The sequence below is a fragment of the Vespa crabro genome, chromosome 13 (assembly GCF_910589235.1).
Source record: "Vespa crabro chromosome 13, iyVesCrab1.2, whole genome shotgun sequence".
NCBI lineage: Eukaryota > Metazoa > Arthropoda > Insecta > Hymenoptera > Vespidae > Vespa > Vespa crabro.
Genome location: NC_060967.1, coordinates 3,959,392 through 3,972,756, shown reverse-complemented (window position 1 = coordinate 3,972,756; position 13,365 = coordinate 3,959,392). Strand labels below are relative to the sequence as shown.

General features: G+C 29.4%; 2 protein-coding genes across 4 annotated transcripts; one reads left to right on the top strand and one right to left on the bottom strand.

The window, feature by feature from the left end:
• Nucleotides 1–815: 815 nt before the first annotated feature.
• LOC124428703 (60 kDa SS-A/Ro ribonucleoprotein-like) lies at nucleotides 816–6,653 on the top strand. Of its 2 annotated transcripts, none has more exons than XM_046973075.1 (8): nucleotides 816–1,038; nucleotides 1,504–1,748; nucleotides 1,822–2,191; nucleotides 2,291–2,502; nucleotides 2,577–2,782; nucleotides 2,960–3,080; nucleotides 3,180–3,583; nucleotides 3,669–6,653. In XM_046973075.1, the coding sequence occupies exons 2-8, from the start codon at nucleotides 1,515–1,517 to the stop codon at nucleotides 3,799–3,801; spliced, it is 1,680 nt and encodes a 559-aa protein (XP_046829031.1). In that variant the 5' UTR covers nucleotides 816–1,038; nucleotides 1,504–1,514; the 3' UTR covers nucleotides 3,802–6,653. The 2 variants fall into 2 exon arrangements, with proteins under 2 accessions (XP_046829031.1, XP_046829032.1); XM_046973076.1 differs by lacking the exon at nucleotides 816–1,038 and adding an exon at nucleotides 1,061–1,220.
• Nucleotides 6,654–6,761: 108 nt separating this feature from the next.
• On the bottom strand, nucleotides 6,762–13,323 carry LOC124428702 (endoplasmic reticulum chaperone BiP). Of its 2 annotated transcripts, XM_046973074.1 has the most exons (10): nucleotides 12,961–13,323; nucleotides 12,482–12,629; nucleotides 12,196–12,415; nucleotides 11,860–12,092; nucleotides 11,542–11,777; nucleotides 9,769–9,852; nucleotides 9,206–9,626; nucleotides 8,745–9,110; nucleotides 8,196–8,599; nucleotides 6,762–8,099 (listed from the first exon to the last, which is right to left on the bottom strand). In XM_046973074.1, the coding sequence occupies exons 1-10, from the start codon at nucleotides 13,080–13,082 to the stop codon at nucleotides 7,439–7,441; spliced, it is 2,895 nt and encodes a 964-aa protein (XP_046829030.1). In that variant the 5' UTR covers nucleotides 13,083–13,323; the 3' UTR covers nucleotides 6,762–7,438. The 2 variants fall into 2 exon arrangements, with proteins under 2 accessions (XP_046829030.1, XP_046829029.1); XM_046973073.1 differs by lacking the exons at nucleotides 11,542–11,777; nucleotides 11,860–12,092; nucleotides 12,196–12,415; nucleotides 12,482–12,629; nucleotides 12,961–13,323 and adding an exon at nucleotides 10,576–10,705 and having other exon boundaries at nucleotides 9,769–9,924.
• Nucleotides 13,324–13,365: the final 42 nt, after the last annotated feature.

Here is a 13,365-nt window from a genome sequence, read left to right as displayed (position 1 = left end):
TATACTATAATATAACACAAATAAGAAATACGTCCGTGAAGTAAATTCTAATGCTTCGTAATGATTTTGGAATAGATCATTTATTTCAACAATCATTTTGCAGAAATTGCATAAACCTTTAAGCAATTACGTTAAACTTTCGGAGGAACACGTTGCAATTTAAATATCTACGAATCTATCTCACATCAAAATATATTATTATAATACATATATCCTTTGCAACTGTTGAATTATGAAAAGAATTTCTTTATATCGGGCATAATGAATATGACGTGGATTAAAAGATTTGTTTGACACTGCCCATTTACGTCCTTCTTTGTGGTTTCTTTATTTATTTTTTATCTTTGATTAATCACTCAATAACCGTTATATGTACAGAAGAATATTCTTCAACGTATTATACTTTTTTAACCAATGTATACATTAAATTACCTCTTGCTATCTATAATATTCATATAAAATGATCGCTCCATTATTCGTCAATATTTCTTGAAATAATGAAATTCGCTGTGCCTAGTTGTCGCATTGTTTAACAATTTCATATTTTTTACTTTTCATATATTGAAGATATAAAATCAGGGTGCTTTTTACATAGTGATTGAATAGGTTATCTTCTTTCATTGGTTACGTCAGCTTGGCAGAAATTAAATATACTGTATGATTGGTCAATGTATGTGTGTGATTCCATTCACTTAGTACCATTAACATTTATGGTATGTAGATACATAACGCTAATTAATTGATAGAACATTTTAGAATTTTCTACTTTCGGAATATGTTTATTTGTTTACAAAATAATTCAAGTATTACGATACTTTTTTGCAATATGAATTTGTAAACATTATTGTACTGTATATACTTAAAACTCAACTCCAATTGGTTGGTATGCATATTTCTCTATTGCAAGAGATTATTGTCTATTGGCTATTTTTGCTGCCGATATAATTGGCAGTATGCACATCTACCTATATCATCGTTTACGGTTAGTTCGTTCGTACGTTCGTTGGGTGTAAACTTCGTTTTCTTCATAGGTGTAAGGTAATATTGTTTATAATTCAATATTTATTAATAGTTATTATCGTTTGTAATTGCGATTGGAACACTAGGTAGTACTTTGATTATTACCAACCGCAATATATGTTTAAAGAATATAATTTCCACGTCGCGACTACATCTATTTCCGTAATGGCAGCGTTATTCTCTGTGTATTCCTATTATAGGTAAGAATATGTGAATATTTAATAATGGTGATATAGTTGCTGCCCAAGTGCGTACAATGTCTATGTAAATATTTTTTTTTTAAGGATTATGTCATTAAAATTTTCCTTTGTCATTAAAATCCCACAAATAGATTTCATGGGATATTGACAAGTCTAACGTCGTTGAAAAGAAAATATTTTTCATTCATAATAAACCAGATACAGGATATTTTCTCAGACATTTACATATTATACATTATGTTATAAAGTTGCAATCTATCAAATTTATTTATTTTTATTGCAGTACGTTGAAAAATGGATGCAACTAAAGATTTTAAGCCAAACAAAGAGTTTAAAGAAATGGAGTTTAGTTTTCATTCGTCCGAAGAACAAATGTCTGCATTTTTATATGTTGGAAAAGAATTTGCTCTCTATCATCCGGGAAATTTGTTTGCCCATAATTATTTTTTAGCAGTAAATGTCGGATGTATAGAAAAATTAGCTGCAGATGAAAATAAGCAATTATTGCCCATTGAAATTATTCTAAAGGTAATACCTTTTCAAGATATAATAAAATTAACTATATTATTTATGAGAATGATTCTATTTTGTTATTTTATAGGCATTTGAAAGTAATCTTGTTCCACATTCTGAAACATTAATATTCGCATTAGCAGTGTGTAGCAAACAAGTTTACAGTGAAAGTTTACGTCATGCCGCTTATGCAATTGTAGGAAAAATTTGTTCATTGCCAGAACATTTTATCCTATTTATAAAATTTGCATCTGAACTAAGTAAACGTAAAATTACAATGCCCCACCCTTATAAGCCAAGCCATGGGTGGGGTCATGGATTGCGTAAAGCTGTTAATAATTGGTACCTTTCCAAGGAACCATTAGAATTGGCAAAATGTGTAACACGATGTAAAGGCAGATATGGCTGGAAGCACAAGGATATAGTGAAACTTTCACATCCGCATCCTGATACACCAGGTATTAAGCAAGCAATTGAGCAGCGATCGGAAAATAAATAACGAAGTCATTAGCAATAGTGATATATATATTAAGCATTACATGTATTGTTTAAAATAGAAAAAGAAGTGATACTTAAATATATAATGCATGGTTTGGAAAAAACTAAAAAATCATTTGGCGATAACTTGGATGTACAAGAATTGATTGATTATATAGAAAAAATTGAAGATTTCAAACATTGCAACGACAAAGTTCAGGCAGCTGGTCTTTTAGAAAAGTATGAATTAACATTAGATCATGTTCCTGGTCATATGTTAAAATCTACAGAGGTATCATGTAAAAATTCCTATATAAATTTATTTAAATAAATATTTCCTCTTTTTAAATTTTATTATTTTTCTAGATTTGGAATTCATTGATACCGTCAATGGATTTACATACACTTTTGAGTAATCTGCAAAGGATACATAATTTGGGATTATTGAAAACAGATGCTCCAGCTGTCGAAAAAATCATAGACGAAATTACTAATAAGGAAAGATTATCTAGCAGCAATGTACATCCAATATTTGTCTATATTATTTTAAAAAATTATGAAAATTCTGGAAAGTAAGTTATACAGATGTATAGCATCATTTCTATATCATACAATTTATAATACCATTATTTTATATGTAGATTGATACTAAAACAATATGTAGGTTTACACTAGGGTTGACAGTGATGGTTCTAGCCATCACTTTGATCAGCATATCAAGTTATTAACGAGTAATGTATCTTTCAAAGGCCATTGTCATACGAGAAACGAAAAATGAAAGAACAAGCAAAGAAACCATTTCCTCCTCCGCCGAAACCAAACTCTAAGATTATAAACGCACTAAACAAAGCTTTCGAACTTTCAGTTTTGGTAAGTTTCATAATATTGATATGTGTATGTGTGTATATATATTTACATATATTTATGACGCGCCATTAATTACTCTTTACTATGAGTTTATATTTGCAGAATCTCAAATCGACTGGCTTACGTTACATGATAACGATTAATGCTAACAAAATAATGTGGAAGTGTCCTACATGGCGTAGTGGAAATGTGAATGCAGCAGAAGCTGGTTTTTTAATAGCATATACACTTTCTCGATGCGAAAAGGATATCACTGCTGCTGCATTTGATGTTATCGACGTTCACATTATCAATTTGGATCAGTCACTCTATTTTTCTTCATTAATAAGTGTATACCAACCTATGCCAAATAACATTATTCGCTTAAGTAGCCCAATTATATGGGCTTCTCAAAAAGGTTATCAGTATGATGTATTTATTAATGTCATAGACGATATAATAGACTACAACGAATGTGAAGAGGTCTTTGAAGACTATAGAAAACAAATGAACCTTCCACATACAAAGTAAGAATTTGATTTTTAATTGTCCACTTGTACGCTTGTGTTTTGTCTCATTCAATAAGGCTTGATATGAAATATTTTTTTGTAGATTAATAAATTGCGTCGTCTGTTCTTCGAAAGCATACAAAGAGGATATATACAACAGAAACATTTTAACAATTTATGGTTTTGATGCAACCGTACCAATGGTTATACAAGCTTTTGCAACATCACTCTTTTAAAGAAGATCAATTATTTGTATACTATGATGTACACACATAATTTAACTCCATTCTCGTGAAGAAAAAATTGTGCGTTTTAAATATTATGAAATACTATAATGCGGCAATTCTTATAAAGGTAAATCTCTACAAAAATTCATTTCTCATTTCTACATGATTTTTCATAATAATCTTATATGTCGCAACTTTTCTATAATTCACTACATGAGAGTGCCTTTTGAGATGGAGAAAAATTTGCTGATAATAATGAAACAATAATGTTAAAATCTTATTAAGAAATCAAGAAAGTCATTTACAAATAGAAAAAATTTCAAATTAAAACAGTATGCTTGATGCAATACTACACAAAATGAATCTAAAAGTTTTTATTTTAATTTAATTGATCAATGCCTGGACTTATAAGTACTAGAAAATCCTGTGACGGGATATGGTATTTAACATTAATTACATTATATTAACTTTTCTATATTCTGTTTTTTCCCTGAAATAGAAAAAAGAAAAAGAAAAACATAACAGAATAAAAGAATTTTCTATTGTCTCATTAATATATTAATGTTAAATCAATGACGATATTTACTGCATGCCTTTAGTAGCTAAGATAATCTTATAGAATGATTTTAAGGTATACAGAACATAAAGCACAGAATCCAATACGTTTCTTGTTAAAATCGAAAAAAAAATGCAATTCAATTATCGATTTGCTTATTCAAAAAATGAGTACTTAGAAAAGTAATTAAATTATGCAGTTACAATTCACATGGTTAAAGTTTTATTTTTCTCATAGTTTTTTACACATTATAAAAACGAGAAAAAATACCAAGAAAAAGTTAATTCAATAAGAAAACTAGAATAAGACTGGATATTAGATACAATGCTAGTATCTAAAATAATCTATGGTGCATTTTTATATATAAATTGTTTTACTTTTTGTTTTATATATAAAACAAAAAGTAGGAAACAATATATTTACTTTCATTTTATTGCTTGCTTATTTCCACTGGTTGGCGGTAAAGCTTTTTATAATATCTTTAATAAGATACGTAGATTTAAAATGATTATCTGTAAGATGATATATTTGATGACGACTGGTACGCTTCTGAATATTCGAATAAGCATTAAAAAGAAATAGAGCATCGAAAATTCTCCCACTGTGATATGCATTTAGCTCCAAAGAATTTATAGTTATATTAGTATAATTTAACAGTTATATTTCATATTTGCCATATCCAAAGTAATTACAACTTAAATAAAAAATATTACATACATTACTGTTATAATACTGTGATACACAAAACATGTTCAAACTAGAGAAATGGATAAGCAAATTGCCAGAGGCGTACTGTGTCCATTAATTTGTTGATTAATAATATCTATAGAAATGATAATACACAATTTTGTTTATAACATAGAATAGAATACAATGGTATTGTTAGCTCTTTCTTGATCCTTGAATTACCAAATATAAAGAAAAAACACATTGAAGATAATGTTAAAAAGTACAACGTGAATGTATTCTCAGGTTTGAAAGAAATTTAAATTAAGTGCTTAATATTCACGTGTGATACTTGTGGCCCTTTTTGGTAATTCGCGAATCAAATGGTTAATTTGTCTTAATGATTCTATTTTAATATGAAAGAAGTAAATGAAACCTTTATTTTTCCTGCAAAATTTATAAGAGTAATAATACTTACACAGCTACATAAAGATCGAAAAGAGTTCTGATGTAACGATATTTTATGGATATTACATTTAATTCTTAACAATATTTAAACGTCATTATACGTTAAATGTTATGATTTATCCAAAGTATGAAAAGAAATATATATGCCGTTACCTAAAGGTAGATATTGGAAAAGTAGAAAATCGTACATACAGTTTCATACAGTTGTTTTTATTAAGGCAAAATAAGCTTATTAAAAATAAACCAATGCGTGTTAAATGTGTTCATACTAGTTTGAAAAAGAATGAAAGATAGAAAAAGAGCAAATAATTTCTATAAATAATAAAATCTCAAAATGTTTGTTTAATTTTTATTGATACTGAGTTTCTTACAAGTAATTGATATAAGTAACACTATATTCCTTGGGGATAAAAGAGTGAAAAATTACAATTATGAGAGTTACAATTATGTTACTATTTTAAAACTACTTTTGGTAAAAAATCATACTCGTTTACAGTTTATAATCTGTATACAATGCTTGAAGCAATACAATGGGAACTACGAAGTTGTACTATATACGTATATATATATGCACGTATTATTTGATACATAATATGTATCACAATACCTAAAAATGCATGATAAAATAGTATCTCTTCTTTATCATTCTTTGACATCAATCTTGTGAACTTTGAATTCATGCTGCGTAACACATAAAAAATGCCTACTTTTTGGCCTTACCGTATATAAAAAAATTTTCATTTGCCATTTATAGATTGACAGTGTTTTGCGTTGTAATAAAATGTAGATGACATATATAAATAGTAAAAATTGAAATCTAAAAAAATAATTTTATGAAACTATCTTATGTTAATAATTAATATTATATCTTGTGTTATCTCAGCAATAATATCATATATTAATTTCATACTCTATAATTAATGAGTATTTATCATTTAGATTACACTTTAGGATATCTATAAATCAAATCAATATTGAGTCAATATTGAAGAAAAAAAATGTTAAAAAAAAATGAAACAAGTACTACTATTATTTTTCTACATTTACTTATGTAACAGAAAAAAAAAAAAGACTACACAACAAAACTAGGCCCCGTGTATTGCAGTTATTCGTTAGCTTTGTATTTTGGAAGATAAATAGATGAAAAAGTAAACAAATTATAAAAAATCAATTCCTTGTCCATGCATTCTCTCTTATTTAGGGATAAATAAATTGTCGAAAATGATGAAAATAATTATTTTCCTCGTCGGTTGTTTTTACGCGTCGAACAAAGTTTAAGTTTTATTGAAAAAATGTATTTATTTATGTAGTTTAGTACATATATGGTATTAATACATGACGCGCTCTCACACCTGCACATTACCTGTATTGTACACAGTACTATAATTCTGGTTACTTTTTCTTTTTCCTTCTTTTCCTCCCCTCTCTCTTTCTCTCTCTCTCTCGCTCTCTTGGATATATAATTACAAATTGTAAACATCTTTAAACTCAATCATACTCACATACATACTGCTGCATATTCGAAACACATCAGTTATACAATTGGCTTATAGATTACACTTAAGAACAAACATATAAAACAATTAAAATAAATTAACAATACATGGAGTCTTATCTAAGAACTTTTTAAGTAAGTTCTCCATTAGATGTATCAATTACTTTTTTCCTTTGTCTTTCTTTCTTCCTTGATTAGAGAAGATGGAGAAGCATTATTGCTCCTTGTAAGAAATATGTATGATAGAGAGTCAATTAATATATCGATTTATGATAGATCACTGTGTGTGTATGGTGTGGTGTATAAGACTTTGAAACTCTTCGACTTGTCTCCGATATTCATCCATCATGAAGAGATTATCATCTGACACATATTAGTAGGTCCTTGATGTATTCCTCATATAGAAAGTGGATTATTTCAGTCTAAATAAGAACGAAGACGCTTCGTTGACTCTTGAACGGTTATAGTTCGTCTTTTAAATCATCATCATCTTCACCTGTAGTTGGCGGTACACCAACACCACCAGCACCTTGATACAATTTAGCTATAATTGGTTGTACTATGTCCGATAGTTCCTTCTTTTGTTTCTTATATTCTTCCGGATCCGTGTCCTGATTATCTTCTAACCATTTGATCTTCTCGTCGATCGCTTCTTCCATCTTCGCTTTGTCCGAATCGGTGACTTTAGAACCAAGTTTTTCCTTATCGGCTAGTTGATTTTTCAACGAATATGCGTAAGATTCGAGTTCGTTACGAGCCTCTACTCTTTCCTTCAATTTCTTATCATCATCCGCAAATTTCTCAGCATCTTTGATCATTCTCTCAATATCATCGGGCGTTAATCGATTTTGATCATTAGTAATAATTATTTTTTCTCGATTTCCAGTGCCCTTGTCCTCCGCGGAAACTTGAAGGATACCATTGGCATCGATTTCAAATGTAACTTCTATTTGAGGTATTCCACGGGGAGCCGGTGGAATTCCAGTTAAATCAAATTTCCCAAGAAGATGGTTGTCTTTGGTCATTGGTCGTTCGCCTTCGTATACTTGAATCGTAACAGTATGTTGGTTGTCCGACGCAGTTGAGAAAATTTGTGATTTTTTCGTAGGGATAACAGTATTCCTGAAAAAAATGAAAAAATAATAGATTAATATAACGTATCGATTTGATATATAATAATCTCTGAACTTAACGTACTAAAATAAGTAATAAGTATACCTTGGAATGAGCTTGGTCATTACACCTCCTACAGTCTCAATACCCATTGTAAGCGGATTAACATCTAAAAGTACGATCGCATCTGTATCTTGTTCACCCGAAAGAACACCAGCTTGAACGGCAGCACCATATGCGACAGCTTCATCTGGATTAATACCCCTTGAGGGTTCTTTACCTCCAAAGAATTCTTTTACTAACTGTTGTACTTTTGGAATCCTGGTTGATCCTCCAACAAGAACAATTTCATGTACATCTTTTTTACTCATATCAGAATCTTCCAATACTTTTTGTACAGGTTTAAGAGTACTACGAAAGAGATCCATATTAAGCTCTTCAAATTTAGCACGTGTTAAAGTTTCTGAGAAATCTTCGCCCTCGAAGAATGATTCGATTTCTATTCTTACCTAATAATACAATATAGATAATAAGAAAAATAAATACATATTATATATCATATTATACAATAGATTAGTAGCATGACAAACAAATATTATTAAGATTAACAGAAACGATAATAATATAATTGTAGTATAAAAATCATATACGTACTTGATGACTCGCGCTGAGTACTCTCTTGGCTTTTTCAACTTCACGGCGAAGTTTCTGGACTGCTCTGTTATCCTTTCGAATGTCCTTACCCTTTTTCTTCTTATATAATTTGATAAAGTGATCCATAACTCGCTGATCGAAATCTTCACCCCCCAAGTGAGTGTCACCGTTAGTAGCAACAACTTCAAAAACACCATTGTCAATGGTGAGCAAACTAACGTCAAAAGTACCGCCTCCTAAGTCAAATACCAAAACATTCTTTTCTCCATCTTTCTTATCCAAACCGTAAGCTATAGCAGCAGCTGTTGGTTCATTAATAATCCTCATTACATTGAGTCCAGAGATAGTACCTGCATCCTTTGTAGCCTGCAATATGACAAAGGAAAATTGACAGAAATATAAATAATTTATGTAGAGTACTCGTATAATATTCGTTCTATTAATAATTTTATTATTCCTACTTGTCTTTGTGCGTCATTAAAATATGCAGGAACAGTTACAACAGCATGGGTAACTTTTTTTCCCAAATATGCTTCTGCCGTCTCCTTCATTTTACCCAAAACCATAGCAGAGATTTCTTCCGGTGTAAATATCTTTTTTCCCTGATTAGTTTGAACTTCTATATGCGGTTTGTTATTCTTTTCAATAACTTTAAATGGGAAAAATTTAACATCGTTCTGCACCGTGGTGTCTGTCCATTCACGGCCAATTAAACGTTTTGCATCGAAAATTGTATTTTCAGGATTTGTAGTCAATTGATTTTTTGCTGCATCCCCGATCAATCGTTCCCCGTCACCAGTAAACGCTACATACGAGGGAGTAATTCTATTTCCCTGATCATTGGCAATAATTTCAACGCGTCCATTTTTATATACCCCAACGCTAAAAATATTATTTATTATTAATAATAACCCTTTCATTATTATTTTATACAATTTTTTTTATGAATGTACTATTGATGTATTATTTATCAATGCTTTTTTTTATTGATTAATTAAAATCTATTATTCATATTCGTACTAACCAAGAGTATGTGGTACCTAAATCAATCCCTATCACTGTCCCAATATCTTCTTTTTTATCCTTCTTTTCCTCCTTAGCAAGTGCAAGGGCTGTAACTAGCCCTAGCAATAGTAGAGCTTTTGCTCCTTTCATTTTTTAAGAGTTTACTTGATGTTTTCTGGGGATTAAATGAAAATTATAATTGATTATTTTTTACATTTTATCTCTTCACTTTTTTGTCCATAAAAAGATATAAAATAAATAAGAAATGGTTAATTTGAATACTATTGTAAGAATTAATCAATAATTCAACATATTCTTTGATTAATATATGAAATAAATGTGTACAAAATTAGAAATTGTATTTGGCATCTGCTTATTTAATATAAAAGATAAAAAATATGTACTTTAATACACTGATTGGTTAAAAAAGAAAGTGACATTGGAAGAAATGTTCATTAAGTAGATAAAATTAAAATACGATAAGACTTTGAAAATTTTGTTGAAATTACGAAAATTGTACGCGTACCTACATACATGAGTGTTGTGTGTGTACGTTAAGAAACGTAATTAGCATTAATATTTAAACGTAAGAAACATTAATATTTACACAAATATAAAAAAAATAGCAAAAGTACATCAGAATTATTCTTTAAATAAGTACATAGATATATTCCAGACAGAATGTAATAGCGATACGTGGCACAATAAAGGAAAGATTTTGTCTTAAAATAACGCGAAAGAAAATATAGTTTCGTTGAAAGGAAAGTATTTCATTTTAACGAGAATAAACAAAAATTACTTATTGTTAAAAAAAATGATTATATACCAATTAAATAATAAGTATTATTCTTCTCCACCGAAAGTAGAATTCAGGTAGTCCTTCAGCAAAGCAAACTTCTCAAAAGCAATTCGGAATCTGACTGACTACAGACTGAAATCAGCGCCTTGATATTAACGGTGAGATTTCGTCGTGGCTCACACCGATTGGTTACAATTGGTACGATACAAGAGAATAAAGTAAAGCTATTTGTTCTCGTCTATAGAGTTGGCCAACGTTTATAGGCCCACGTCATCACAGGATCTTAATTCCAGAAAATTCGGACGAAACGTAAACGTGTTTTATCATTTTATATTCCGATGGTAAACCTTTATAGAATTGCATTTAATCATTTTCATGTAATAATATAACAATTAAAATATATCATTATCATCTGCGAAGTAATGGAGAACCTAAATTTTGAAAAAAGAAAATTTTTTAAATAGAAAAAATCGAGCATCAATTCAAGTGACACATAGAAATTTTCCAATTTAAATATACTGATTAATTGCTTTATTTAATATATCTTTGATTAATATTTCTTATTGTATTTCTAATATAATACGCGTCGTTAATTGAATTATAGATTAGGTAGAATAATGGTATATATTAATGCATATAATGATAAATTGCCATAAATTACCATAACCTAAATATAACGTAAGTCTATCTCAAGATAGGCAAAATTGTATTAATAAAAATGTGATGTAATATTCTTATTATTTCAATTGATCATTACAATTTATTTTCAGATATTAACCCTATAGAATATTTGTTTGTACAATCATTTACTTGTTACTAACAACATAGTGTTTAACTATTTTATTTTTTACAGTAATTGCATAACGAAGTGATTAAAATAACCGACACATCAACTTCATAATCACCATCATCGACATCGTTATAGAAAAATTTTCAAATTATTAATATTTGCTTTTTGGCATTAACATATCTAAAATTAATGGAGTAAAATATGTTATGATGCAGTCTGCTCCTGCTCGTCTCATAGATAGTAAAACTTCATTTAGCACATTTTCCAAGTTAATCGCACCATTTTGTGCGCCATGATATAGCATTGCATATTCTCCTGAGACTTGATAAACAAACATAGGATACTCTGGGTGTGCATCTTTTGTGTGCCTAATTACATCTAAATAAGGTAATCCTGGTTTGACCATAATCATATCCGCTCCTTCTGCGATATCTCTGGCCTTTTAAAAGAAAAAAGTTATTAATGTTAAGTTAAAATAACGATATAAAACACTATAATATAAACGATAAGATAAAACTTACGGCAGCTCTAGCTGCTAATCCATTACTACCTGGTGGTAATTGGTAACATTTACGATTGCCAAATTTTGGGGCTGACTGAGATGCATCTCTGAAAGGTCCATAAAATCCTGATGCAAATTTAACTGCATACGATAATACAGCAACTTTATTTGCTAGTCCAGCCACAACTAGTTGCTTTTTTATTGCACCTACTCGACCGTCCATCATATCGGATGGAGCAACTATTTGGGCACCTGTTGTTTTGTATTAAAACAAATAATAATAACGATGAGATATAATAAATAAATATTTATTTATTCAAATTCTATTGTATTATATTTAAAGAAAAAATCAAACCAGCTTTTGCATATGCGACTGCAATTTCAGAAATACGTTTAATGCTTGCACCGTTATCAATAGTCCCATCATCATTTAAAATACCACAATGACCATGAATCGTATAAGGACACAAACATACGTCGCATGCTACTACTAAATTTGGAAACCATTGCCTTATCAATGGTATCACCTGAACTATAGGATTTTCCTTGCTATCGGCATTAAAGCCAACATGATCCTACATGAATAAATATATATCGATATGATTGTTGGAGATAAATAAACAAAAATCTAAAGTATTTACTTTTACTAAATGTTTTGAGACGCCAAATAATAATATAGATTGCAATCCTTTTGATATTAATGGCTGTAAATCCTCGTGTAATCGATTAATACCATAACGATATACACCAGGCATACTACTAATTGGTTCTTTGTCATTTTTATTGTCGCTAGAAAAAGAAAAGAAAAAAAAAGAATGTATAGTATACAAAATGAATGTGAAATCTTTTTATTTTTATCTATAATAAATTTATTACTAATCAATAATTTCTTGTAGTAACACTTTTAATGACTAAAGAGTGTATATCTTTTTGTTGAAAGAAATATTATGTAACAAATTATAATTGAATGATAATATTTTAATTATCTTATATGATCGACTATATCAAAAGAGGAATATATACAAATATTATAAGACTTGCATAGAACTAAAACCACATTAAATATAAATAAACATTTTCATTAGTTATAAAAACCAACAGGTTAAGTAGGAATACTTACGATACAAAGATAGGATACATGAGATTATTTGCAGTAATTTCTACGTTTGGAGATTGCCATAGTCTTAAAACGGGATGAAAAATGCCACTATGAAGCATATGTTTAGGATTCACTTCTGACATATTTTGTATCTATTATAATTTTTTTGTCACTCTAAATGTCCAAAATTCTAACATTCGACACCTGCGAGATTTATCCTGTTTCATGCTGGTCTTGATGTGCTGGTTTTGAGGTACTGGTCTTGATGGTTTCGTTTCGCACAATATAAACAATATTAAACATTTAAGTATTATGTAAATATTCTTTCTAAAAGGAAATATCACGATTCAGTCAGTAATATCATCGCAAAAGTTACGCTTTCTAAATAGGAACTAATGATAGTAGTATAGTTTTTCGAATAAAGCG

Bases quoted from the DNA above. Each gene is read 5' to 3' on its own strand.
- LOC124428702 (XM_046973074.1), bottom strand. From the start codon at position 13,082: ATGTCAGAAGTGAATCCTAAACATATGCTTCATAGTGGCATTTTTCAT. The intron at 12,416-12,481 runs GTAAATACTTTA...TTATTCATGTAG, and splicing joins TCTCAAAACATTTAGTAAAA to GATCATGTTGGCTTTAATGC. The intron at 9,627-9,768 runs GTTAGTACGAAT...TAATATTTTTAG, and splicing joins TTAGGTACCACATACTCTTG to CGTTGGGGTATATAAAAATG.
- LOC124428703 (XM_046973075.1), top strand. From the start codon at position 1,515: ATGGATGCAACTAAAGATTTTAAGCCAAACAAAGAGTTTAAAGAAATG. The intron at 2,503-2,576 runs GTATCATGTAAA...TTATTTTTCTAG, and splicing joins ATATGTTAAAATCTACAGAG to ATTTGGAATTCATTGATACC. The intron at 2,783-2,959 runs GTAAGTTATACA...TATCTTTCAAAG, and splicing joins AATTATGAAAATTCTGGAAA to GCCATTGTCATACGAGAAAC.